Source organism: Rhamphochromis sp. 'chilingali' (genome assembly GCF_963969265.1).
Source record: "Rhamphochromis sp. 'chilingali' genome assembly, chromosome: 1".
NCBI lineage: Eukaryota > Metazoa > Chordata > Actinopteri > Cichliformes > Cichlidae > Rhamphochromis > Rhamphochromis sp. 'chilingali'.
The window spans coordinates 70843865-70867996 of record NC_137929.1 but is presented as its reverse complement, the minus strand read 5'-3'; the positions used below and the strand labels follow the sequence as shown (position 1 = coordinate 70867996).

At 44.7% G+C, this 24132-nt stretch overlaps 1 protein-coding gene across 3 annotated transcripts; it reads right to left on the bottom strand.

Annotated features, from left to right (window-relative positions):
* Positions 1-1425: 1425 nt before the first annotated feature.
* LOC308396173 (uncharacterized protein) lies at positions 1426-24005 on the bottom strand. Of its 3 annotated transcripts, XM_080881303.1 has the most exons (7): positions 23977-24005; positions 22784-23121; positions 15566-15698; positions 11752-11915; positions 10187-11608; positions 8983-10066; positions 1426-3689 (listed from the first exon to the last, which is right to left on the bottom strand). In XM_080881303.1, exons 6-7 carry the CDS (start codon positions 10062-10064, stop codon positions 2456-2458), a joined length of 2316 nt encoding a protein of 771 aa, XP_080737429.1. In that variant the 5' UTR covers positions 10065-10066; positions 10187-11608; positions 11752-11915; positions 15566-15698; positions 22784-23121; positions 23977-24005; the 3' UTR covers positions 1426-2455. The 3 variants fall into 3 exon arrangements, with proteins under 3 accessions (XP_080737429.1, XP_080737428.1, XP_080737430.1); XM_080881302.1 differs by lacking the exon at positions 23977-24005 and having other exon boundaries at positions 22784-23204; XM_080881304.1 differs by lacking the exon at positions 23977-24005 and having other exon boundaries at positions 22796-23204.
* Positions 24006-24132: the final 127 nt, after the last annotated feature.

Below are 24132 nucleotides of genomic sequence, written 5' to 3'. Positions count from 1 at the left end.
CTTCATTTCCCCTGATTCGAAGCATGGGTCAGGTGTGTACTTTGTGGCCCAGCCTATCCCAGAATTCATAGCGCTGCCTAGCCAGTTCAGTTTCTAACGATGGCAGCAGCTACAGAGACGGTAGAAATTGTTATTGTTAAGATATTAAAGTTAATGGAAGTTTCATTTTAAATATTAAGGTGATTTATTTTACATTCATTAAAGTTACGTGACTGTAACTGCACAGTGCCGCTGGTTTTAACACAAGGGTTGGCTTTAATATTACTCTTATTATTCTTTCTGGGTCACAAAATAAATGTTTAAAATATTTTCAGGTGAGAATGTAGCCGTGTAAACTTCAAATATCTGCTCGGTTTATCAAGACACAGCATATTTGCAAAAGTGCTCCGACGTTTTCTGAGACGTCTGTTACCCACCAGCTCGATAGCTAGCCGGGGGCAAGGCTCAGTAGAGCTGGCGAGAACAGCGAACTCCTTGTTCTTTAACCCCCCGCGGTCTTTGACTACTCAGGTTAAACGTAGTACATAAGTCACTTAGATAACTTAAACATGTTATTGTTTGGCTTTTTTCAGTGTTTTATTTGTTCCTGAGTAAATCGGTTTGTTATAGTAACTTATAGTTTTCACACAGCTGAATAAACGTCAAACAGACAGCTGATTATCAGAAGTGTGAGATGCTTGAGAATCTACGCCTGTGTCCTGTTATATTTTAGATAGCAAGGAGCAGACGGCGAGTTTATTAAACTCCAGCGAGACAACGAACACCTTTTCACCAGTGTTAAAACGTCAGCCACTGTGGGCTGCAGGTGCAGCAATAGTATGCAGTTCTTACTCTGTTACGTGTGAGGCAGAGTGATGTTTTTGGTCTTGTGGTCCTAATTTAGTACAGTTTGCTGTGGATGCTGTTCAGGGACTAACATGAGTGGGATGTTCTCTTATATTCTGTCTGTTAGGGCAATTCTTATGAAGATGGGCCTGGTGGGAAAAATCACCCCTTTGCAGGCCAACAAAACAAAACAAAGTATGTACAGTAGTGTTAAAATATGTATTGTTAACTCTAGTCTTTTGAACTTATTCGTGTAAACCTGTACTGTTGCTGTTTTTGTCCATTGCCACTTGTGATTTCCTCTGCTGTTAGGATTGCAAGTATCCAGGGTCAGGCGAGGGAGTGAGTGGGAAGCCCACGGCTGCTAAATGGTGCTGGTCTGTATTATGGATGAGGTGTTGGGACAGAGCCTTCTACCAGGGCTCCAGTCCTAATTGTCTCCATCCAGGAGGACACTCCAGGCCCAGTTCAGCAGTGGGCCAGCTGGAGCCAAGAGTGGACAAAAGAAAGACAGGAAGGATGAATTCTTGGACTTAATAAGAGAGGGCATGAGACTGCAAATGGAAACGGAGGAAAGAAGAGCCGGAGAATGGACAGGCTTCTTCACAGTCATGTCTCCCGGGGCCAGCTGGCTGATCCTTTGCCACTTTGCTGTGTCAGTGTGTGTCAGAGCTGCTGCTTGCAATAAACTGAAAGTGTTTGAGGAACAAAGAGAAACAAAGAAGCTGATGATCCAGCAAAGACACTCTGAGCAAAGTGACTGAATTAAGCAGATTTTATTGAGGATTGACAAAAAAGTGCATCGAGCAGGAGACGATTCATGTGGACGACCCGAACATAGAGAATCTGAACAGATCAAGTCCAACATGAAAGGATCCAAATGTTTCCGCTCGGCCTGAGCCATCACAAATATCCAGCATGAACACATGAAGAATCAATCGAGGCATCGATCAGCTGGAAGAAGATCAGATTTCAGGACTGGGCTCAGAAACACTGAAGAGTCAAAGTTGGATTATTTCCACACTGTGTCTGAGTTCAGTGTCTCCAACATCCTCTGCACTCACTGAAAGACAACAACATGTTGGACTGTCTCTGGATCGTGTCAGTGACACGTTACTGTCCCACAACCAGTTTACTGAGTCAGCATGAGAGGAGCAGCAGGATAAAGCTCACACTGACAACAGTAGAACAACGTGACAGAAACACATGTATTTGTGGAGATAGTGACGTCAGAGGAGCTGTTCTCACACACTGTTGTACTGATCATTAAACAGCAGGGGGCGCCCTCACTGCATTTACAGCACAGCTGGCAGCTCTGCTCTGCATAATAACTGACTGTGGAGTTTATGTAGTAATATTTGTCATGTGCATAAGTACAAATATCTGTGTGAAATACATGTATATTAATAATAAGTATTTTTTAACACGAGAATTGATATTTTTAACTGGATAAAATATGAAAGCATACATGATGTTCCCGTCTTAGAAGGAGGCCCTCATGTCCACATCAACAATCAGCATCTGTGTACATCTGAACATGTAGCAGCATCAGTACCATCTGCCTGATGCTTCTTTACATGTTTCACGTATGCCAGAGGAAGAGTCTCCCAATGTTGGTGATGGTGTTCGTTTAAGCTTGCACTGCTTCTTTGGTTCCTCCATCCTCTCTCCTCATCTCCTCCAGTTTCTGGACCTTCTCCGTGTCTCCTTCCTCCTTCATCTTCTCAATCAGGAAGTCCAAGTGCACAACAGTGGATGCTGAATCAGCTTTCAGAGCGATTTCCTCCAGTCTGACAGCATGCTGGTAGGAGTCACTTAGCCACTTTTCCTTTTCTGCTGTCAGCACTTTCATTTCCTTTTCAAGATTTTCCAAAAGACTCAATATTTTCTCAATTTCCATTTTATTTCTGTGATTCGTCTGCTTCAGAGCTTCTCGGATCTGTCTGATTTCTGTCTGTTTCAGTTCAGCCAGCTCGATTCTGTCTTCCAGGTTTTGGATGCAGGCTTTCAGTCTTATTCGTTCATTTAACACTTCGGCTGTTTTCATCAGTTTCTGAGGATTAGATTTTCCCAACAAGTTTGTCAAATGATCCATGTTTGTCTGTGTAAGTTCCCATGAATTTCTAAAAATTGTGTTTTCCTCCATTCGCTCTTCAAGCTGGCAGTTATTAAACAGGAAGTGAACAGGCTGACTGTCCTCATTTTTGGCACATTTAATGTTTGCAGCTTCAAGAGCTTGAAGAGGGTTTTTAGGCCTGCTTCCATCTGAGTGTGTGATCAGAGCTATGATGTTTTTCTCCACATCTTTTCCAAACAGAGACATCACTGAATCAAAGACGTACCTCAATGGCTCACTCAGTCGATTCACACTCGCCTTCATCACCAGACCCACTGCATGAACTTCATGGACCCCATCCTCTGATTGAAACAGGTCCAATAATCTGTGACTGATGGTGTCATCATGTTCGATCCCTCTGGTGTCTCCATATCCAGGAGTGTTGATGATGGTCAGAGAGTAGGGCAGAGTTACATCTTCAAAACCAAAGATCTCGTACACGATCACATCTGATGTCTGACTTCTTCTCTCCTCCTCTGAGATCATAAACCAGACTCCATCCTCCCACTTCACTCCCATGGTGTAGTTGAGCAGAGCGTTGATCAGAGTAGATTTTCCTGCTCCTGTTTCTCCCACCAGTAAGATGGTTCTGTTTGGCTTGTTTGGACGTTTTTCTCCAACAGTCATTCTTGTCAGAGTTCCAGTCTTCTGTTTCTTTGCTCTCAGCTGGTAGACAGCAGGAGGTCCTGACCTGATGAGAAAACTGTCTGAGACGATGTCTTCATGTGGTGATGAGATCAAACTGATCCTGCACAGAAAAGCATAGAAAGTCTTCAGCAAACATGTAAACATTATGAACAGGTTCCTGTTTAACACTGAAACCTGAGCTGATCCTTTTCTGCTCAGGGTCAAAGGTCACATAAAATTAAACCTTTTTGTTTTTTCTTTTTTCCAATTAGATTCTTATTTTTGTCTGTCTGCTCTCCCAAAGCATTAGTGGTCACTCTGATTCTTTTTATTAGACTTTTATTTTCCCTCAACCTTTGATTGGATTGGCATGACATCATCTGGGTGAGCCATAGCTGCTGCTACCCTTCTCCCTCCAGTCCGTCACCTGCTGTGTCACCTATTGTGTCAGTGTCCGTCTCTCAACCCTTATATAGTCCCTGCGATGATGGGTTGGATGATAGGCACAGCTCTGTTTCCGGTGCACGTCTGGCTGACTTGGATGTCTATTTAGCACATCTGTCTGATCCTGCCAAATCTGATGTCCGAGAGCTCATTAACAATTACCCAACTCTTTTTGGTGATATCCCCACTCAAACGCATGTGCTAAGTCATGATATTGACGTGGGTGATCACAAGCCAATAAAGCAACATGCCTACAGAGTAAATCCCACTAAGCATGCCATAATGCAGCAAGAAGTCCAGTATCAGCTTGACCATGGTTTTGCCCTTCCCAGTAATAGTTCTTGGAGCTCACCATCATTGCTCGTTCCAAAACCCGATCAAACCTCCCGTTTCTGTAACGATTACCGAAAGGTAAACGCTGCTACAAAACCAGACTCTTTTCCACTCCCACGCATGAATGACCTGGTCGATCGTGTGGGCTCTGCAAACTTTGTGACCAAACTCAACCTCCTAAAAGGATACTGGCAAGTCCCATTAACCAAACGCGCATCAGAAATCAGTGCCTTTGTTACACCCAACCACTTTTTGCAATACACCGTCATGCCGTTCGGGTTAAGAAATGCTCCCGCCACATTCCAATGACTGATGAACACTGTGTTACCTGGAGTCATAAACTGTGAAGTGTATCTGGATGATATAGTGGCCTATTCATCCACCTGGACTGAACACCTCAAAACTCTCAGTGAAATATTTGACCGTTTGCGTGATGCCTCTCTGACACTGAACTTGGCTAAGTGTGAGTTTGGAAAGGCTGTTGTAACCGACCTAGGGAAACAAGTAGGACAGGGTCAAGTCCTCCCTGTTGCTGTGAAAGTGCAGGCCATATTAAACTTCCCAGCTCCGCAGACGCTTCGGGAGCTGCGGCGTTTTCTAGGCATGGCAAGTTATTATCGTGGGTTCTGCAAAAACTTCTCCGAGGTAGTAGCCACACTAACCAGTCTTGCCAGTCCAAAATCACCATTTGTGTGGTCAGAGACATGTCAGTTTGCTTTCGAAGCTGCCAAAGCTCTCCTTTGCAGTGCTCCTGTGTTGGCCGCCCCTGATTTCGCACGTCCGCTCAAGCTTGAGGTGGACGCCAGTGCTTTGGGGGCTGGTGCAGGAGGATGGAAATGGCATTGACATTCCAGTCTGTTTCTTTTCCAAAAAATTCCTAAAACACCAATTGCATTAAAGCACGATTGAAAAGGAAGCCTTAGCCTTATTGCTAGCCTTGCAGCACTTTGAAGTGTACCTTGGGTCCAGTCCTGTTCCAACTGTCGGGTTCTCTGACCACAACCCTCTCCAGTTCCTAACTCGGATGCAGAACAGCAACCAGCGCCTTATGCGCTGGTCCCTACTCCTCCAGGACTTCAACATTGAAATCCAGTACAAAAAGGGCTCAGAGAACATCATGGCTGATGCCCTCTCTAGGTCTTGAATCAAACATTTCATTTGGGGTTAGATGTTTGATTTTTGGGTGGGGGGGAAGTGTTATGATCTAATGTTTTCAGTGTTTGCTTTATGTGTGAGTCCTCCCATCAGAGGATGGCTGTGGGTCTTTTCCCTTTTCTCTCTTAGGAGGTGGACACCTGGGCGTGCCTGCTGAGTAGCTGGGTGGAGTCTTTTCCTGTCCTGGGATTGGATATTGGTTGATCACCTCCAATACTTAACTACCGGATGACAGCCACCTGGCCCCCTCTCTCCTAACCTCCACCATCCAACAACGAACCTGTGTTTCTGATTCGTTGCTGTGTAGAGTGTCTTTGCCAAACTGATCTGCAGGTATAACCTCGTGTGTGTGTGTGTGGCATTAGTACCTCAATTTTGTAAATAGCTGTAAATAGTTCTGTCAAGTAGCAATCGTGTATTTTGTTCACCTTGTATATATCCTTCACTGCAGCAGCCTAGTAGGCGTGAGAAGCCATTTTTGTTGATTAAGTTTTCTCCTGTTTTTCATGTAAAAAGTTAGGTAAGAGAATTGTCTTTTGTTTGGTTTTCATTTGTGTAGGAAAGCGTAGGGACCATTAGGGAGTTTTGTTTGTTATTTTTGGCACTGCTCACTGCTGAAGCAAATAAATGGCTGCTTAGCACTTTAAAAGATACGACTGTTTGTGTTCTTGCTTTGGTGGAGCGGGAGTGGGGCCAATTTCTTGTTGCGTTCAATACACGCCTAGACAAAGAACGTAACAATACAGTTTTAATTTCATTTTTATTGTCAGTATTAGAATATTGGGATGATTTAAAAATTTGATGTTAAAGTTAGAAAAAAGTGACACTTCATATCTATACTTATTTATTTTGTTTTTATTTATTTATATTTTACATTTGTTTTATTTTTATAGTTGGACTCTATATAAAATGATTTTAAATTTCTTTTCATTAACTAAAATAGTTAACAATAACCTCCAGCTGTAACCCTCTGTCTGTAGTGAAGGGGCTGGCCTCAGACTCAGCACTGCTCAGTCTGAGGCCATGATTTCCAGCTGGAAATGGTTGAAGTGCCCATCACAGTTTGGGGATGAGATGCTGGACTAAATAACTTTGCAGTTATTTATGTGTAAGAAATGTTTGGAATCATGTATGACTTTCGTTCCACTTCTCACGTGTGCACCACTTTGTGTTGGTCTCTCACGTGGAATTCCAATAAAATTGATTCATGTTTGTGGCTGTAATGTGACCAAATGTGGGAAAGTTCAAGGGGGCCGAATACTTTTGCAAGCCACTGTATAGCTCGTCAACCAATCAGGCCATTGATCAATGGCCTTTGATCAGTGGTCATGAGAAATGCATATTAATGATCATAAGCTGACCTCCCAGCCCATTGTTCCTTCAGTGGGCTGGTTTCAGTCATTATGCAAATGTACTGTTTATAAGATTGAAGCCTGCAGTCAGCTGAGACTGAAGAAACCTGGATGAATGAAGAAACGTTTCTCCCACTGAAAACACTACGTCCAGATGAACAGAATCAAACTTTGGGTAATAAATCCATGTTTGAATATCACTTGAATGTGGAGAAAAACATTGTAGCTCTCATCACACACTCAGATGTAAGAAACCCTAAATATGCTCTTCAAGCTCTTGAAGATTCAAAAATTAAATGTGTCAAAAATGAGAAGAATCAGTCTGTTCACTTCCTGTTCAATAACTGCCAGCTTGAAGACGAGAAAGAAAAATACCTGAAACTAAATTTTGGAAGCTCAGAGAGTTCACAGCCTTCCTGAAGGAAACTACACCTCTAAAGCCAGAGGCAGCATTTAAAGTGTTAAAGGAAAGAATCAGACTGACAGCCTGCATCCAAAACCTGCAAGAAAGGATCAAATTCACTGAAGTGAAACAGAGAGAGATGAAACAGAGTCAGGAAGCTCTGGAGAAACATGACAACATGAAGAATGAAGAGGTCACTCCATTTGTTGCTGAAGCTTTTAAACATAAAGAACCTATCAGAGATGCCTGGGCCGGGTTTGAAAGCAGCTGTCAGCTGTACAGTCTGTGAGGAGAACTGTCACTATCCTGGATGCACGGTGCCCTTAAATCACTGTGAGGTCTTTAGAGATGGTCTCTGCACGTCATGCACCAACAAGTGTCCTGCATCAGTGCATGTGAAAGGAAAGAGGAGATATGTGACCAGGATAAGGAGCGGTCAGGAGAACGAACCACCAACAAAAGAGAAGGATGTTCATTTACTTGGAAAGGAAATGAAACTGCTGACAGCAGAGAAGTCCCAGTTTCTGGATGAGTCCTACCAGCATGTAGTCAGACTGGAGCAGATCGCTCTGAAAGCTGATTCAGCATCCACTACTGTCCACTTGGACTTCCTGATTGGGAAGATGGAGGAGAAAGGAGACACAGAGAAGGTCCAGAAACTGGAGGAGATGAGATGGAGAGAGGATGGAGGAATCAGAGCACCTCTGAGGTATGTCAAACTGACACTCACAGAACAGTGACTGTAAGAGAGAGAGGTTCAAAGGATTGCAGAAGTTCACCCTTGGAAATTTCAGCAGCAGCACCAAGGGCAAACTGTCCTTGTTGCACTTGGATTTGACTCTATTCCTCCTCCTCACCATGATGATTATCATCATTATTATCATCATCATCGTAATTGATGTGTTGGATTATAATTCTGAGAAGTATTTGGACGTCCAAAAGTATCCTCGGGCAAGATGCTGAACCCCAGGTTGCTCTCCGATGTTACAATCAGAGTGAGCACTTAGGTAGCAAAAACAACAAAGTGCTTGTATAAATGGGTGAAAGAGGAAAGTTGTATAAAGCAGCCTAAGCAGAGAAGCCCAGACCTCCCTCTCCCCAGCCACCTCCTCTAGCTTATCAGGGGGAATACCAAGGCGTTCCCAGGCCAGCCGAGAGATATAATCTCTCCAGCGTGTCCTGGGTCTGCCCCGGGGCCTCCTCCCGGTGGGACATGCCCCGAACACCTCACCCAGGAGGCGCCCAGGGGGCATCCTTGTCAGATGCCTGAAACACCTCAACTGGCTCCTTTCAATGTGGAGGAGCAGCGGCTCGACTCTGAGCCCCTCCCGGATGGCTGAACTTCTCACCCTATCTCTAAGGGAGAGGCCAGCCACCCTTCGGAGGAAGCTCATTTCCGCCGCTTGTATCCTTGATCTCGTTCTTTCAGTCACTACCCACAGCTCGTGACCATAGGTGAGGGTAGGGACTTAGATCGAACAGTAAATTGAGAGCTTCGCTTTTACGCTCAGCTCTTCACCACGACGGACCGAAAGCCCTCTGCCACTTGGCTGCACCTAGAAATCCACCTAGACTAAACTATTCTTGATTTTTACTGAACAAACAAAAGTTCATGTACAAAAAGGGGTGTCGAGTTGGAGACACTGACTGATTTTGATTGAGTGACCTCACCGTGTTTCAAGGAGAACCCATATCTGGACCAAGCCATGAAAACATTCAGATCATACCTTTGTTCTTTCCCATCTCTGAAGTTTATATCATAGAGCGTGCTGACTTCTTCTCTGACTGCTGTCTCCAGCTCGGCCAGGGTCTCCTGAATCATAAACTGGTCACTGGTTACAGTCACAGCAGACCAGTCCTGCAGCTGGGGCTTATTGTAGGTAAGAGAGAGGACGTTCTCCAGGAAGCTGAAGGGGTCTCTGATGAGCGAAGCTTCATGAAACTGCAGCTTCTTCTTCTTCATGTGTGTAATCTCTGCCTGCAGCTCATCAATAAAGCTTTCTGCCTCTGTCTCATTTATTTCCTGCTTCGTCTCGATCGCCTCAGACAGTCTGGTGAACTCTGTCTTTATGTGCTGCACCAAAGCGGTCATCACCTTCCTGCTGTACGATAACGCCTCCTCAGCTTTACTTCTGCTGGTCTTCACTGACTGTTGAAGCTCCTGGATTTTCTGCTCACGCTCCTGGATCATCTGATCCATGCTGTTATTTTCTAATCTCAGCTGGGATTTCCTCATTTCAGCCTCGTCCTCCAGACTCACTGTTTCATGTGTTTTATGGTCACTGCATTTACAGGACTGACACAGAAACCTTTGATCCAGTCTGCAGATCAGCTCCAAAGGCTCACCGTGATCCCGACATATTCTGCTCTCCAGGTCCTGAACTGGATCGATCAGCTTGTGCTTCTTCAAAGCTGAAATCCTCTGATGAGGCTCCAGATGTGTTTGACAGTAGGACAGTAAACACATTAAACAGGACTTCTGGGCGCTGACCTTGGACCCTGCACACATGCTGCAGAGCACGTCTTCATGTCCTGCTCGTTCAGCTGAACTCAACAACATTTCTTGAAGAGATTTTTTAACCTTTTCTGCCATTTCATCAATGACAGGGTTAACCCGAAGCAACGGCCTGGTGTAAAACGTCTCTTTGCACAGTGGACATTGGAGTACAGACAGGGTGCTCCAGTACTCTGTGATACAGTTCATACAGAAGTTGTGTCCACAGGGAATCGACACAGGTTTAGTGAACACACTCAGACAGACGGGACAAAGAAGACTGTCCTCAGACACCAGAGCCGACGCCGCAGCCATGACTGCAACATACAAGCAGAGCTAATATTAGCACAGTGTAAAGTCAATGTAATCCTCATTTATCATTATCAGAGTTCAATATACAAAAAAGCAACAGTGATACTGAAAAAATGCGACTGTACCTTCTGTATGAAGACTTCACCAAGCCTGAGCGGTCAGAAACAGGCTCTTCTTCTTTTTAGTTTCTACTGACACACTGACCACATCGTCTCCAAGCACTTCCTTGTTTGAGTAGAACGAATGAACTCTTTAGAAAACAGACCATGAAGCCCTCACAGGTTAAACAGGTTCACTGGGAAGCTGATCGGCATGACAACTACAGCTTGAATATTCATGAACATTTAAGAACAAATGCTTAACACGAGCTTGTCTCACATGCTGAAGAGGAAAGTAGAAACTGAAAGCCACAAAATGAAACTACACTGGCAACTCCTGCGTTAGCCTTTAGAGCTGTGTCTGCATTAATTAGTCACATGAAAAATAATTAAGAGAAAAATTAAGACATCAGACTGATGGAAAATCTGAGCAAATAAAAGCATCTGCATCAGAAATCAGAGTCATGGTGATATTCTAACATGAATCCACACCGTCCAGGGGCTGTCAGTGAAAATGAACGTCCCTCAGAGTGAAGGACAGTGTCCAAGAAATAAAAACCTTGTTTGCTCTTTAGGACAAAAATGCAGACTGAAACGTTCCTAAAGAAGTCTGATGAATAACTGGAGCAAACTGGAGTCCAAATTTGTTTGTCTTAGAAAAGTTCCAGTATATTTGAGTTGAACCTGTCCGAGAGTGTCACATGCAGAGTCCTGACAGAGAAGCAGGGTGTGATGATTTGGGACTGCAGGAGTCTGGGAGATGGAACCATGCATTCCTGCAGAGAACCCAAAAACGTGACAGGATGAATCTCAGCCTGCAGAGGACTAAGGCTAACTAGACTCTAAATGAGGAAACACTGTAACTGTTCAGTTTATATGACATGTGATTAAGAAGCCCCTTTTGAACGTGGTCGGGTTGCTGAACTGTCAGCGATGGCTGACAGGAGACTTTACTGAACGCAGTGATCACAGGACAAAACAACTTAAAGCTTTTACACAGATCACATCTGACACAAAGTGAGCTGCTACACAAACATACTAGGTTGGCTACAGGGACAGTTTCTCCTGCAGGCTGGACTCATGTGGACCACACATACCTGGACTTTGGTTCTGTGTGTCTGTAACGTTTGTAAAGACTAATGATGGAGCTGAACTGATAGAAACAGAAAGCCCTGCATCAGTGCGTCTGTGTAAATGCCATTCTCTATATGAGGCTATGAATGAAAATGAAATGGATTCAAGTATAGTGATACATTACACAGAACACTGACATACTGTCACTGACTGCAGGGCCCTAATGCACAGGTTTATTTCCAACGGTAAGGACAACAAGTGCAGATATCCAAACAGCATATGTCATTATAAACAAGCTTCAGCACACTACAGGGACAACATCTTCACACTCAGGTGTTTTCAGTCCCACTGCAACACTGCAGCCATGCAGTCTACCTGTAGAAACATAGCAGAGAGAATGGTCACAAGTCAGGACTGCAACATTTCATTATTCTACCATCCACTGTAAGTGCTGTTATTATTGCCATTTAAGTGGTAGAGCTTAGTAACCACACAAAGTGGCAGAGCACATATATTACCGCGCATAACAGCTGCCAACACTCTGCTGACTCGGTGACTTCAGAGTTTCAAACCTCCTTTGGCATCAACAGATCACCAGAAACATGCCAGCAGGAGCTTCATGGTTCCCATGGATGAGCAGGTCCTGCACTGATCGCTGGCCCAGCACGCTCGTCTACTCAGCCTGAAAGGTTCCAGAGCAGATTGCCACGTCAGCAACAACACCAGATATGATCATCAAGAAGCTTTACTGATGCAATGCTGACTAAACATGAAAAAGCACAAACAAAGCGACTACAGTGAAGTCAGTGAACACAAGTATAGTGTAATATCTATACTGTCCACTTAACCAAGAGGCAGACTCAGGATTTCCACCTTAAAGCCCAGGCCTGCACTTTGAACTGCTGGCACACTGAGTCCCACAAACTGAAGTTCATTACTGGTTTCTATGCAGCCACACACAGGTAGATCCCAGAGCCGTTTCATAAAAGCCTTTTAAAAGTCTGTATATGAGCTGACAGAGAGCCGGCGTATGCACTCAGACTGCACAGCTGGTTCATAACACTGTCGGGTAAAGCACACGCTGAACATCACAGTGATAAGTGAACGTTATCCCAGTGCGTCTGTGTGTTTGTGGGTGTGCTGAGCACCAGCTTACAGCCATCTTCAGGCCTGGTGGGTGTGTCACACCTGCCAAGGAGATTCACTTCCACCTGGAGCTGATCAGCCTTGTCGGGGAGCTACTTAACGGTGTGGCTGAGCGCTCCTCGACGCTGGACCGTTCCCATCAGTTTCTCAGCATCTGTTTGAAGTTGGAGGTGCTCACGGCTGCCTTCGTGTGTTTCCAAGGCGGATTTGCAGAAACGAGGTTGTACACAGGGAACAGAGACACGGAGCACGGGCGCGAGGACATGAAACGGGAGATGGGAGCGCGCAGGGATTTATTGTTTACCTTTTATTTTACTTTACTGTAAATAAAGACACCTTTTCATCGTAACGGTCCTGCATTGTGGGTCCTGCTTCCCCACATCCCCAGACTGTGACAGTTTGGGATTATTGTCCTACTGAAAAACAAAGCCAGACTCTTTCCAGCCTGAGCATGGCTTTAAGCAGCACTTATGAGTGAAGCTGGAGAGCTGGTGACACAGTGTGAGTCCCTCTGAGGCAGCGTTTCAGTGTCACCTTCTCTGTTCAAACGTGCAGTGAAATCACAGCCTGAATGGCTGCGTGTAAAAACAAAGAGCTGCCCTCTGCTTCTTCCTCAGCTACAAACACAGAGACAGGAAACGTCCCTCTGCTGAGCTCCTGCTGATCAAACTCCACATGTGTGAGAGTTTTCCAGCATTTCCATCAGCATCACAACTTTACACCATAAAACGCAACAGCAGCTTGTTTGTTGCTCTGAAAATGAAAGCTGTGAATGTGAGCCCACATCCACCCTGAGCCTCCACGTTCTCATTTCTGTTAGCTGCCTCAGAACTGGAGCCACTCTGACTCAACGTGTCCTCAGCCACAAACACCAATCCTGTGGTGTTTCATGCCTACTGCAGCTCTCACCCTTCACATGAAGACTTTGGAGATAAAGGGGACGTTCCACTGGAGACTATTATCCTGTTATTGGACAAATGCAAACATGCATGCAAACTGCACAGAGACCAGGTGGTGGATCCAGACTCAGACCTTCTAGCTGTCAACAACTGCAACACTGTGCTGCCCTGTTAACCAGGTCCTGTGGACAAATACCATGAAGTGTATTTGTTAAAAGATGGATGTGGTCGAAAAATGGAAGCCAATGTGGAAGTGCCTTTAACCTGCAATCTTTCTACCGGCCAGCAGGGGGCAGCTCTGAGAGCTGCAATGAGCCTTTCCCGATGAGTCTCACAAAGTCGTACAGCCTCGTCTTACTTTGCTCCTCAGTCACTGAATAACACAGCTCACACAAACACTTCTGTAACTGCTCCTCAGAAACCTTTGTTGTTTCCATGTTATGTTTGATTTCGGGTTCACTTTGGATTCCTTTGTTTTTAAAAACACCACAGTCTGTCTGAGTGTCAGTGCTGACCACGTCAGCCTGGGGTCACTTATGAAGGCAGTGTTGACTTGACTCACATCTTCTCTGTTACAGGAATTATCAGCTGCTCTTTCACTCGTTGCGGTCTTTAAATGAGACTCCTGTCAAAGAGCAGCATAAACACAGGGATAAATCCTGAGCGTGTGATGAGCTGCTGTATGGACTGTACTCACAGTGAGGCTGGAGCCCTGTGAGGTCACTGTGAATGACCGCCCAGAATCCCAAAGCACTGGGATAATGGGCAAACACAGTGTGACAGTAGCAGCTAAGCTAGGTTAAATAAAAAGAGTCACATGTTGCTTAAATTAAAGCATCAGTTTTTTCTTCCTTCAGCAGCGATGTCCAACTCTTTCAATCTTGGCTCATGTCTCCATGGTTACCATTACAAAACTAACCCAACGGCCAATCAAAACTGATGACGACTGATGACATCATCTAGTCAGAATAAACAAAGCTCAGTCATCAGCATGTCTCTGCAGTGGTTCCAGTGTCTCCTGTGTGTCTTTGCTTCATGCTTCAGTTCTTCACATTCAGTCAGTTCAAAGTGGTGCAAACGGCAGTAGAGACATGAGAGATGTTGTTGGCAAGAGAAAATCTCCTTCACATCCCAACACGTCCCAAGTGTAACCGAGGCCTGCCGATCCACAAAGACAGCAAACCAAGGTCAGAGCTTACGTCCACCTACCAGCCAGCTTCAGCCTTACTGGGACGAGGCAGACCAGTCGATATTAGCGTTCCCCAGTGTGCATGCATCACATTTACAAAGGCCAATAAATGAAGATTTAAAGTAAAGTGGAGACAGCAGAAAGTCTCAACCATCACATGGGTTTGACACCATGTTTATTCACCAGTGGGCACTTTGCAACTTCCTGTTATCAGCAAGTGTTTGTCACGAAGCCAACGACTCGTGCAGAAATCCACGATTTGTTGGGACGATCAAACAAGTATCAGCTGGGCTCCATCGATCTATCAAATCACTACAGTAACCTGTCAGTTATTTCTGACGGCAGCAGCAAAGCATGCCTGCATGTCTCGCTGCTGCACTGATTAATGGACAGCTCGCCGCTGCTGTCAGCAAGAATATACACAGAGCTCCATCGAGCTGTGGCTCGAGGCCGTCCCCACCACAGGAAGACTGTTTCCAATAAACTGGAGGCATTTAGGTGGAGCATCAGAATCCCGTCAAATGAAAGAGGTGGGACTTGTTCCCAGAGCTGGATGCTGTGTAACCTCCTCACAACACAAGCTGCACAGCAAAGGACACAAAAACCTCCTGTTGACTAAACTAAACCCTCCCAACAGCAAAGACAGCTGCTGTGCATGAACGTGTGCACATTGGTGAAAGCTGCTACAGCGCAGCACTGTCAGCACTGCAGGAAAGGTCCTCTCTATTTTCAACAGAACTGCACATCACAGGTAAAGTAATGTGTTCATGGAGACGCCATGTTGGATAGCTCATCTCCAGCCTGTCGAACCATTACTTGAAAACACGGAAAGCCAAATATTCCTGGACGTGTTGTTGGAACATGTTACAAGGTGCTGCAGCCGAGTAAATGCAACAAAGACATCTTCAACCTCGGACTGAGAGCAGAAATGTGACAGTTTCCAGAAACATCTTCAAACTGGCCTCACAAAGACACGAGTGCACACAGACTGGGATCATCTCCATGTTCGACTCCATGTTAAACCAGCTTCATTGATCCAGACACCACAGCGGCCGTCACGTCCTCCCTGGTCCCACAGGCTGCACACAAGAGGCTCACCTCTGCTACCTGCTGCTCCACTCCCCTCAGGGTTTTGGCCACGCCTCCCATTGGTCAGCAGGTGAAGGTGAAGCCTGGGACATGGAAGCGTTTACAGCAGAGCTTCATGGGCCTGACAGCGTCCAACAGCAGACTGAGGAGAGAAAGGAGACAGAGTTCAAACATGCTAAAGTTTCTCAGCTCATCTAAACAGGTTCTTTTGTGTTAAACTCAAAATGAAAGGAGTGAGCACATGTTCTCCCTGAGGAAGAACTCAAAGCTGAGGAAGACGAGGATCTCCACCCACTCACAGCCCCTCTCCTGACCTCCTCCCAACAAACTGACCATTTGAACTGAACCTTTAACACTTGTTGTCAGTTCTTGTGTCAGTCAGCACATCTCAGCTGTTTTTCTATGCTTCTGAATGTCTCCCTGTGATTGGCCGTTCACAGAGACATGTCTGACTACATGAATCAGCTCTACGTGTACGTCTCAGGTCTTTGCTGGATTCGTCTTCCCCTTTCTTAAACTCATGCCTTTCCCGTACTGGTCTGTACAGCAGTGATGAGCACAGTGTGGAGCTTAAAGTGATCGTGGGCAGCTCGAGTGTTGTTATAGAGGGGTCAAACCTGTGGTTGCTTCATCAGTGTGGACATTTAAAGATGGATGCAGACTGCATGGAAGTATGATGTTTTACTGCTTTTCTAAACATCATATGAAGTAAAACATTTACACACACATGAAACATGAACACTGTGACATCAGCAGCTGCAGCAGTGCATGAATAAACAGACTGCACAACAACTCTCCTCATTCCCAGCTGTGCCTGCTCGAGCCAAATGTCCAGCTCCAAATTCTCCTGACCTCCTGTGGAGTTTGTGTGGATGACCTGGAGCAGGGTCCAGAGTCCAGGTGCAGGAGGCAGTGCTGGGTCAGCCACTGTGACAAAGGGCCCCTCCTCCACTGTGGGAGTCATCCAGGGGCTCCAGGACAGATCCACAGTGGGACCAGGGCTGATACTGTAGTCACAGCAGGGACCTGCAATCAGCTTATTTCAGGACACGTCACTGCAAACATCTGCTCACCTCCACAGCTGTGTGTTGGGTTGAAATACAACACATGCAAACACATGTATGACTGTGTGACACAGACTGTGCAACAGTAGCAGGTAGTGCACTACATTTCCCTGCAGGCTTTGCATGCACAGAGCAGCAGTGTGTGTGCTGCTGTCCTCAGTGTGTCTAACACCAGCATTTAAATAACTACTAACATTTCTTATCACTTAGAACCAAAGACAGAGCAAGTTCCATCCAACTCTTCCCCTTCCTGCTGTTCATGTAACAGGAGGTGAACACGCTGGGATTAAAGGTTCATCTCATCAGTAACAAAGCAAACATGCCTCTGATGTGAGTTTCTGCTGTTTCCACAGTTACAGCTGGTACCTCAGTGCAGCCCTCACTGCTACAATACAACACCATCACATAGACCAAGCCTATTCAAATGGCGGCCCGCGGGCCAAATGCGGCCCAGAAGCAACCCGCGAGTGGCCCTGCCTGTGGTCCTGGCAGAAACACAGAGAAAACGCAAAAAATTAGTTAATTTAAAAAAAATTAAAAATTCCTACAGCGTAGTGTAGACTGTGAATGCAACACTCCTAGTAGCCTAGCAATATTTAACCCACAATGCACCGTGATGTAAACATATTAAACAATCATCGTAATATATGATGCGACAACAGCATGTCTCTCTCACTCCAAAAGTGCAAAATTGACAATGAAAACTGTCGGTTTAACCCTGCCCGGACTGACAAATACTTGTTCATTTTACCGAGTTCAATAATCTTACAACCGGAGTTGTACTACCATGGTGAGGGTCCTGTACAGCCCAAGAGAGAGCTGCAGCTTCCCTTCGTGTTTGCTTCTGGGCGAAGAAGAAAAGGCCTTTCACAGATTCTGAAACAGCGAAATACTGCATGCTGGCCGTGGTGGATGCGGTGAAAAGTAAGTGTGACATCTGCTAAACGTACCCCTGTAGGACAGTTCAAATATTCGTAGAGTTGAAGTTCTGGCGTCAGACGAGTTTGAAATGCTGTTAGATGACCTGAAGAAAACTGATGTAATGTCTATAGCAGGAGATCACAGACAGAACTGATAATGACAGTTCTGTCATTATCAGAACTGATAATGACAGAACTGTCATTATCAGTTTTTTGGATTGGAAATTGCTCGGCTTGCTACCGTTAGAGGGACACACAGCTGGTGAAATGATGTTTGAGAAGATTTCAGCTCTTTTTGAGGAAAATGGTCTGGATATGAAGCGTGTCGGTATACTTGTGACCGATGGGGCTCCATCCATGGCAGGAAAAGTGAGTGGTCAGCGAAATATTTATTTTAATTTGAAAGGGAATTATCAAAATGTTTTTTTGTTAATATTATTGTTTCAAATGTGCAAAAAATAGTTTAGTTATAGCTCCCTTTTTTTTAAATGGACCTCTTGGTGTGCATTTGTGAGAGGTCACCAGATTTACAGGGGAATAGGAATAAAAAAATTACTTGTTTTTCAATACAGTTGTGTGGGTTTGAAATTGATCATGATCTGCTGCTTACTGGCTTCAAAAAATATATCTGGCCCAGATAAATTCCTCGGTTTGAAAATCTGGCCCAACTAACTTCGTAGTTGAATAGCCATGACATAGAGTCTCCACTGTGACAGCAGCAAAGACTGTTTGAGGCTAACTGACCGTTACAGTCGGCTGTTACAAAGTAGCAAAGCTCATTCAGTTACTCTGAACGAATAAACAGTTTTTGTAATCATTGCAAAATTGGTTTTAAACTAAATGTAATGAAAAATAACCTGTTCCATTTAACTTCTAACACCATTAGACTGTTTTAGCCTGTTGGCTGACTAATATGAAAACAGATGAATGTATGAATGTTATGTTACAGTACCAACGATCTGCAGCAGCCTGTAAAACAGGGGGAGGAGTTACTGGAGGTGTCATCAGGTTGGGCTGAGACGTCTCAAACTTACAGTGCTGTGCTTCGTTATTGATCACAGGGCAGTCCAACCAAAAGGCTTCACATGGCTTTAATACTTTAAATTGTTTTCTATTCTCATCGTCATCACATTTAGTCTGCAAATTCACAATTTGTCTTAAATCCTAGTCTGACTTTCTGAGCCTCCACAGGTGAGTGGGAGTGTCCTGGGAGCTTCTGAATCACTGGAATCGATCCACATACACTGTGATCACAGCGTGTGGTCAGGTGGGGAAACTCTTATTACACTTAAACTCAGCTGCGTGGTTTAACGTTACAGCTCTCGTCATCTGTCTGACTGTATTCGCTCATCGATCCTCTGTAAACTCCAATGTTTACGCTTCTCTCAAAAACAAATGAATAAAATCTGACTGCAACACATTTACAGATGTACGAGAAATAAGACTGACATTAAACTCAAACAAGAGTCCTTCTGTTTCAGCATCAGCTGGATTCAACACTATTATAATGCATTCATCCATTCACTGTCACAGTTCCTGAAGTGCATCGTGTGCACAAAGCAGACAAAAGATCCTGCAGTGGTTTTAAGGCCAGCACAGGTCAGAGAGTGCAGACTGTTATTAGCATCGCAGCAGATTCAAACATTCGGGGCAGGGGTCACATAAAATAGTCAACGTTAGTGCATTCAAGCAGCTCTCCGACCCGCCGCAGAAGGACGAGCACTTCCAAATAGCCTCTCTATTAGAGGTGGGAATCACCATACATCCCACGATACGATATTATCACAATACTTAACGCACGATACGACATTATTGCAATTTTTAAAAATATTTTGCGATATTCAGATTCTGTCCATAAAGGTAAACTTTATCAATATTCATTTTCTCTAATATCAAAGTCTCGCACTCAGTCTTTCTCTCATTTCAGTTTTATTGTTGACAAACTGAACGGTTTGTATTACAGTCTAGTCCAACTTAACTGAAACCATCTGGTACAATTATAACTATTCTGAACTATGCAATATGAAAACTATGCAGCCCCTTCAGCAACTGAAGAATTTGAAAGTAAATTAAAACAAAATATAATTTTACATTAAATAAAAAAGTTTTAAACTTAATTAAAATAAAACATGTCTTAAATTAAAATAAGTAAACTGTCATGTTTATTGCTGCCAAAAAACAATTAAACACATTTGGACAGTGTCAGGATTCTTGCTCAGAAAAAGGATCAACATAAGATAAGATAAGATAACCTTTATTAGTCCCACACGTGGGAAATTAGTTTTGTCACAGCAGGAAGTGGACAGTGCAAAAGTTATGAGGCAAAAATTAGAATACAATAAGAATAAATACAGTACACAGCTGTACAGAATAGAATAAAATACTATATACAGTAGAATAAAATAAAATAAATATACAATAAGATAAAAATAGAATACAAATACAAATACTATATACAACTGAGTAAAAATACAACGATGACAGAAAGGATTATTGCACTTATTATTATTGCATATGTATGGATGTGTGTGCTTGATCAGTTAAAGTCTTTATTATGGAGTCTGACAGCAGTGGGGAGGAAAGACCTGCGAAATCTCTCCGTCCCACACCGTGGGTGCCGCAGTCTCCCACTGAAGGAGCTGCTCAGTGCTGTCACAGTCTGCTGCATGGGGTGGGAGATGTTGTCCAACAGGGATGACAGCTTAGCCGCCGTTCTCCTGTCACTCACCACCTCCACTGGGTCCAGAGGGCATCCTAGAACAGAGCTGGCCCTTCGGATCACCCTGTTCAGTCTCTTCCTGTCCCCAGCAGAGATGCTGCCGCCCCAGCAGACCACGCCATAAAAGATAGCAGAAGCCACCACAGAGTCATAGAAGGTCTTCAGGAGTGGGCCCTCCACCCCAAACGACCTGAGTCTCCGCAGCAGGTACAGCCTGCTCTGCCCTTTCCTGTAGAGGGCGTCTGAGTTATGAGTCCAGTCCAGTCTGTTGTTCAGATGAACACCAAGGTACCTGTAGCTGTCCACAGCCTCAATGTCCATACCTTGGATGTTCAGTGGTTGCAGTGGAGAATGCTTGTGCCTGCGGAAGTCTACCACCAGTTCCTTGGTTTTACTGGCGTTGATCTGGAGGTAGTTCAGCTGGCACCAGTCCACAAAGTCTTGGGTCAGACCTCTGTACTCCTTGTCGTCCCCATCAGTGATGAGGCCGACTATTGCAGAGTCATCAGAGAACTTCTGCAGGAAGCACTGGGTGGAATTGTGGGAGAAGTCTGCAGTGTAGATGGTGAAGAGGAACGGAGCCAGAACCGTTCCCTGTGGGGCCCCCGTACTGCAGACGACCCTGTCCGACACACAGCCCTGAGTCCTCAACACAACACAGGAGGTTTTCCAGAGCTGTGGGACTCTTCCCAACCTCAGGCTCAGGTTGAAGATGTGCTCCATCACCCCACACAGTTGGTCCGCGCAGGACCTGACGACCCTCGAGCTGATGCCATCTGGGCCCGCTGCCTTCTTGCCATTAATCCTCCTCAGTTCCCTCCTAACCTGGGTGGTTGAGAGAGACAGGCTGGAGCCTTGTGTTGAGTGTGTATTGGATGCTGTTGTTGGGGGTGGGGGGGAGTGAGCAGGGTGAATAGAGGAGGTGTGAAGTGTCTGAGGTGGAGCAGCAGCAGTGGGGGTGGGTGAGTCTGCAGCCGATGTTGCAGACTGCCTCATGGCTGAGTCAAATCTGTTGAAGAAATGATTCAGTTCATTTGCCCACCTCACATCCCTCCCAGGCAGAGAGTTCTGCTGTTTGTGGCCCGAGATGGTGCTGAGGCCTCTCCAGACTTCACCAACGTTGTTTTGCTGAAGCTGGTTCTCCATCTTCTGCCTGTAGCTCTCCTTCCCTTTCCCATTCAACATGCTCTGAAGTCAGAGCACAAAAACCTTTTTGTAACAAAATATCGATTTCTGCTGTCCCTGTATCGATACATTATTAGCAAACAAAATATCACGATGCTACACAGTATCGATTTTTTCCCCCACCCCTACTCTCTATCCTATGGCTGGGATTTTACCACAGGTACACACAGCTGTGTTAACGGGTGCAGACGAACAATGCAACTGAACTTAATAACAAAGTTCAAATGACACAATTGTTCTTTTCTTAGTGCAACACAGAATGACTGATGTCTTATATTGTTAAGCCTGTACATACTTATAGTTATAGAATATTCACAACATACTTCATACCGTGTACATTATAACATACCATAATAGACCCATTTCTGTAATATACTCACATATCTATATTATTGCTAATATATATTGTAATATATCTATATCACTAAAGCACTTCTGGATGGATGCAAACTGCATTTCGTTGCCCTGTACCTGTGCATGTGCAATGACAATAAAGTTGAATTCTATTCTATTCTATTCTATTCTATTCTATATCAGGTTGGAAAATGTTGAATCAAAGGTTTAAATGACCTCCAGAAAAGTCAGACAGTGTTGAAAGTCCCTGAACACAGACCTGAGAGGGTGAAACAGGCAAGGAGAGCTACTGTCTGAGGTCAAAGGTCAGACTGTAAGAGAGTCGTCAGGTTCATATAGCTCCATAACCCAAAGCTGCCCCTCCTCACATGGAGACATGGTGATGTATCTTCATCATCCTCTGTATCCACTGACCCTCTGTGCACAGGTACAAACTTTCAGCCTCTCTGCTACACCTGAGCTCATGTTCTCATTTCTCATTGGTCCGTCCAAACATTAGAAATAACCAGTAAAAACAGTGTTCACTGTTTCTACTCCAACATGTCCTAAACTGGACCTCAGGTCCTGTCAGGCTAGTCCTTACAGCAGTGTGTGACCTTTAACCTTATTCATTCATCATAAATGTCTTTAATGACACCTTTAGTCCTCCACAGCCTCCACACTGAGTGCTGTTGCAGTTATTAAACCCTTCTTTAAGCCTTTTCTACACCATTAAATAAACCCACCATATTATACTGGTCTGTGACGTCACACAGCAGTGAACCCTGTAACCTCTGCATCGCTGACTAACAGGACCAGTTTACCGAGAGCGCCCTCTAGTGGCCAAACCTAGCTGTTACACTTGGCAGCGGTCGGCAGCTTTGTGCTCCGTGAAATAACAAAGTGACATTTCCACGACAAACTTTCACAGCAGCCTTGTTCCCTCATCGACCAGCTGCTAACGAAACGTTTGTGACTCACAGTTAAACTTCAACAGTCTTTTTACCTGTTTACTAACCAATCAGCTCCCTGCGCATTCAAACTCCCGCTGCTGCTGCTGCTGTGCGCTTTACGGCACCTGGTTTACGGCACTGTGTCGTTCTGTACCTTTCAAAGTAAAAGCATCAGGTCGGTCCAAGCTGCAGCAGAATAATAACCACTTATGAACCAATTTACCAAAAATGAATGATGTCATTTACAACACTGAGTTTGGACTTGAACGGTGTTTTCAGTGTTTTTGCCTGCAGTTGAAGAGTAACGCTGTCAATGATGGCAGAAAGGCACGAAAGCAGAGAGGAAACAAACTCAGCACAGACCAGGCTCAGGGAGGGGCGGGGCCATCTGCTGTGGACGAGAGACAGGTTAATAACAGATATGATTCAATGCAGAGAGGGTTTTTTTGTTTGTTTGTTTGTTTGTTTGTTTGTTTTTTTATGCAGGGAGGTCTAGTGAGTGAGAACGGTGACTGAAAAGGAAAAACTCAATGCATCATGGGAATCCCCCAGCAGCCTACAGCTATTACAGCACAGCTAAGGGAGGATGGAAGTCTATTCTTAAAGGTCGAGATAGTGTCTGTCTCCTGAAAACTGATGGTTTGTGTATATATTTATGCTTATATTCATATTCTCGTATTCCCCTTTATTTTATATCCTAACTCTGTGCTATGCTGTCTGTGTTCTGCTACGACAAACTGGATTTCATGGAGGATAAACATAAAGTTCTATCTCGCTATTAAAATCCCCCAAAATAAATGAAATGTGAATTTCAGGCAGACATGTTTTTAAAAGAGTCGCTTAAATGGAAAAATGTCAGCTGGTGGGAACGAGCCTCATTAAGACCTCCAGTGACTGTGTTGTTGTTGTGTTTTTAAATCCAGCCAATGGGAGCGTCTGTGGATATCAGCTGAGGCTGAACACAGGAACAGCATCACATGTAAATACACAAAACACTATCATTAAATAAGGATCAAATCGACATGCCAGAGGTCAAAGGTCAGTCAGAAGAGGTGTGGTTAAACACTGGCAGTGCAGCGATCAGCATATCCAGGAGCAGCAGGTCAGAGGGGGCGGGGCCATGCCAGGACTTATTTAAGTGAAGTTAAAAGTGGAGCGACGGCAGGAGTCACACAGCAGTAACCAGCTCTGTCTGCCAGGGTCAAAGGTCAAACAAGTCCTGCAGCTGACCCACACACAGACTTACACTGATCCACAGAGAGTGATGAATCCACAGACTCACTGCTTTAACATGAACATTAGAATATTGATTTTTCTATCTCGGCTGGAGGAAGCTGGGTTTCTGCACCATCCAATCAGAAACCAGCATCCACCCTGAGACCTGGGTCTGTGACAGGAAGTC

Bases quoted from the DNA above. Each gene is read 5' to 3' on its own strand.
- LOC308396173 (XM_080881303.1), bottom strand. From the start codon at position 10,064: ATGGCTGCGGCGTCGGCTCTGGTGTCTGAGGACAGTCTTCTTTGTCCC. The intron at 3,690-8,982 runs GTATGATCTGAA...TTTTCTGTGCAG, and splicing joins AGAGATGGGAAAGAACAAAG to GATCAGTTTGATCTCATCAC.